Source organism: Sebastes fasciatus, chromosome 6 (genome assembly GCF_043250625.1).
Source record: "Sebastes fasciatus isolate fSebFas1 chromosome 6, fSebFas1.pri, whole genome shotgun sequence".
Classification (NCBI taxonomy): domain Eukaryota; kingdom Metazoa; phylum Chordata; class Actinopteri; order Perciformes; family Sebastidae; genus Sebastes; species Sebastes fasciatus.
In genome coordinates this window covers 38,506,810-38,511,075 of record NC_133800.1, presented here as the reverse complement: position 1 = coordinate 38,511,075, position 4,266 = coordinate 38,506,810, and the positions used below count along the sequence as shown (strand labels likewise).

The window sequence follows — 4,266 nt, the reverse complement described above, 5'->3', positions numbered from 1 at the left end:
ACGACAGTACACTATAGTACACTATAGTACACTATACACTATACTACACTACACTATACTACACTATACTACACTACAGTACACTATACTACACTACACTATACTACACTATAGTACACTATACTACACTACACTATACTACACTATAGTACACTATACTACACTATACTACACTACACTACACTATAGTACACTATAGTACACTACACTACACTACAGTACACTATAGTACACTATAGTACACTACACTACACTACACTATACTACACTATAGTACACTATACTACACTATACTACACTACACTACACTACAGTACACTATACTACACTACACTATACTACACTATAGTACACTATACTACACTACACTACACTACTACACTATAGTACACTATAGTGCACTATATTACACTACACTACACTACACTATAGTACACTATAGTGCACTATATTACACTACACTACACTATACTACACTATAGTACACTATACTGCACTATATTACACTATAGTACACTATACTGCACTATAGTACACTGTAGTGCACTATATTACACTATATTACACTATACTACACTATAGTACACTATACTGCACTATATTACACTATAGTACACTATATTACACTACACTATAGTACACTATACTGCACTATAGTACACTATACTGCACTATATTACACTATAGTACACTATACTACACTATATTACACTATAGTACACTATACTACACTATATTACACTATACTACACTATACTACACTATAGTACACTATAGTGCACTATATTACACTATACTACACTATAGTACACTATAGTACACTATAGTGCACTATATTACACTATACTACACTATAGTACACTATACTACACTATAATACACTATATTACAGTACACTATACTACACTATAGTACACTATATTACACTGTACTACACTATAGTACACTATACTACACTATAATACACTATATTACAGTACACTATACTATACTATAGTACACTATATTACACTATACTACACTATACTACACTATAGTGCACTATATTACACTATACTACACTATAGTACACTATACTACACTATACTACACTATAGTACACTATATTACACTATAATACACTATATTACAGTACACTATACTACACTATAGTTCACTATATTACACTATACTACACTATAGTACACTATAGTACACTATATTACACTATACTACACTATAGTGCACTATATTACACTATACTACACTATACTACACTATACTACACTATAGTACACTATATTACACTATACTACACTATAGTACACTATATTACACTATACTACACTATAGTACAGTACACTATACTACACTATAGTACACTATATTACACTATACTACACTATACTACACTATAGTACACTATACTACACTATAGTGCACTATATTACACTATACTACACTATAGTACACTATACTACACTATAGTGCACTATATTACACTATAGTACACTATATTACACTATACTACACTATATTACATTACACTATATTACACTATATTACAGTACACTATACTACAGTATACTACACTATATTACACTATACTACACTATAGTACACTATACTACACTATAGTACACTATAGTACACTATACTACACTATAGTACACTATATTACACTATACTACACTATATTACAGTACACTATACTACACTATATTACAGTACACTATACTACACTATAGTACAGTACACTATACTACACTATAGTACAGTACACTATACTACAGTACACTATACTACACTATAGTACAGTACACTATACTACAGTATACTACACTATATTACAGTACACTATACTACAGTATACTGTATATACTATAAAAACTGTGTGTGTGTGTGTGTCTCAGTTGCGTCTTTCGTCAGGACTCGTCATCGCTCCAGAACTCCCAGAATCCTCCTGGTTGGTCCTCCGGGGTCAGGGAAGAGTCTCCAGGCCAGACTGCTCTCAGAGAAATACAAGATGGTGGATGGTAACCACTCACACCTGTTCACACCTGTTCACACCTGTTCACATCTGTTCACACACTGTTCACACCTGTTCACATCTGTTCACACACTGTTCACACCTGTTCACATCTGTTCACACACTGTTCACACCTGTTCACACACTGTTCACACCTGTTCACATCTGTTCACACCTGTTCACACATGTTCACACACTGTTCACATCTGTTCACATCTGTTCACACACTGTTCACACCTGTTCACACACTGTTCACACCTGTTCACACCTGTTCACACACTGTTCACACCTGTTCACATCTGTTCACACACTGTTCACACACTGTTCACATCTGTTCACATCTGTTCACATCTGTTCACACACTGTTCACACCTGTTCACACCTGTTCACACATGTTCACACACTGTTCACATCTGTTCACATCTGTTCACACACTGTTCACACCTGTTCACACACTGTTCACACCTGTTCACACCTGTTAACACCTGTTCACACCTGTTCACATCTGTTCACACACTTCACACACTGTTCACATCTGTTCACATCTGTTCACATCTGTTCACACACTGTTCACACCTGTTCACACACTGTTCACACCTGTTCACACACTGTTCACACCTGTTCACACACTGTTCACATCTGTTCACACACTGTTCACACCTGTTCACACCTGTTCACACACACTGTTCACACCTGTTCACACCTGTTCACACACACACACACACACACACACACACACACACACACACACACACACACACACACACACACACACACACTGTTCACACCTGTTCACATCTGTTCACATCTGTTCACACACTGTTCACACACTGTTCACACCTGTTCACACACTGTTCACACCTGTTCACACTGTTCACACCTGTTCACACACTGTTCACATCTGTTCACATCTGTTCACACACTGTTCACACCTGTTCACACCTGTTCACACACTGTTCACACCTGTTCACACACTGTTCACACACTGTTCACACACTGTTCACATCTGTTCACACCTGTTCACACCTGTTCACACCTGTTCACATCTGTTCACACACTGTTCACACACTGTTCACACCTGTTCACACCTGTTCACACCTGTTCACATCTGTTCACACCTGTTCACACACTGTTCACACCTGTTCACACACTGTTCACACCTGTTCACACACTGTTCACACCTGTTCACACACTGTTCACACCTGTTCACACATGTTCACACACTGTTCACATCTGTTCACATCTGTTCACACACTGTTCACACCTGTTCACACACTGTTCACACCTGTTCACACCTGTTCACACACTGTTCACACCTGTTCACATCTGTTCACACACTGTTCACACACTGTTCACATCTGTTCACACACTGTTCACACCTGTTCACACCTGTTCACACACTGTTCACATCTGTTCACATCTGTTCACACACTGTTCACACCTGTTCACACACTGTTCACACCTGTTCACACACTGTTCACACACTGTTCACATCTGTTCACATCTGTTCACACACTGTTCACACCTGTTCACACACTGTTCACACCTGTTCACACACTGTTCACACACTGTTCACACCTGTTCACACATGTTCACATCTGTTCACATCTGTTCACACACTGTTCACACCTGTTCACACACTGTTCACACCTGTTCACATCTGTTCACATCTGTTCACACACTGTTCACACCTGTTCACACCTGTTCACACACTGTTCACACACTGTTCACACACTGTTCACATCTGTTCACATCTGTTCACACCTGTTCACACCTGTTCACATCTGTTCACACACTGTTCACACACTGTTCACACACTGTTCACACCTGTTCACACCTGTTCACATCTGTTCACACCTGTTCACACCTGTTCACACCTGTTCACACACTGTTCACACCTGGACAGCTCTCAGTAGGTCTGTTCACTTGAGATCAGATCTCACCTCCTGTTAGCAGATAATAACCTGTCTCTCTGTCCTACCTGTCTCTCTGTCCTACCTGTCTCTCTGTCCTACCTGTCTGTCCTACCTGTCTCTCTGTCCTACCTGTCTGTCCTACCTGTCTGTCTCTCTGTCCTACCTGTCTGTCTCTCTGTCCTACCTGTCTGTCTGTCTGTCCTACCTGTCTGTCTCTCTGTCCTACCTGTCTCTCTCTCAGTGTGCTGTGGTCAGCTGTTGAGGTCTGTATCAGCTGAGGGTTCAGTTCTGGGAGAAGAGATCCGATCACACCTGGATGATGGGAGGCCAGGTAACGTCCTC

The 4,266-nt window shown here is 39.6% G+C and overlaps 1 protein-coding gene across 1 annotated transcript in view; it reads left to right on the top strand.

Moving 5' to 3' along the window:
* Positions 1-1,892: 1,892 nt before the first annotated feature.
* ak8 (adenylate kinase 8) overlaps positions 1,893-4,266 on the top strand; it is a gene marked incomplete at its 5' end in the record, with an annotated part of 12,293 nt that continues 9,919 nt past the window's right edge. The window contains 2 exons of the mRNA XM_074639826.1: positions 1,893-2,015; positions 4,166-4,255. Coding sequence (XP_074495927.1) covers positions 1,893-2,015; positions 4,166-4,255 — 213 coding nt within the window. The remainder of the gene's footprint in view (positions 2,016-4,165; positions 4,256-4,266) is intronic.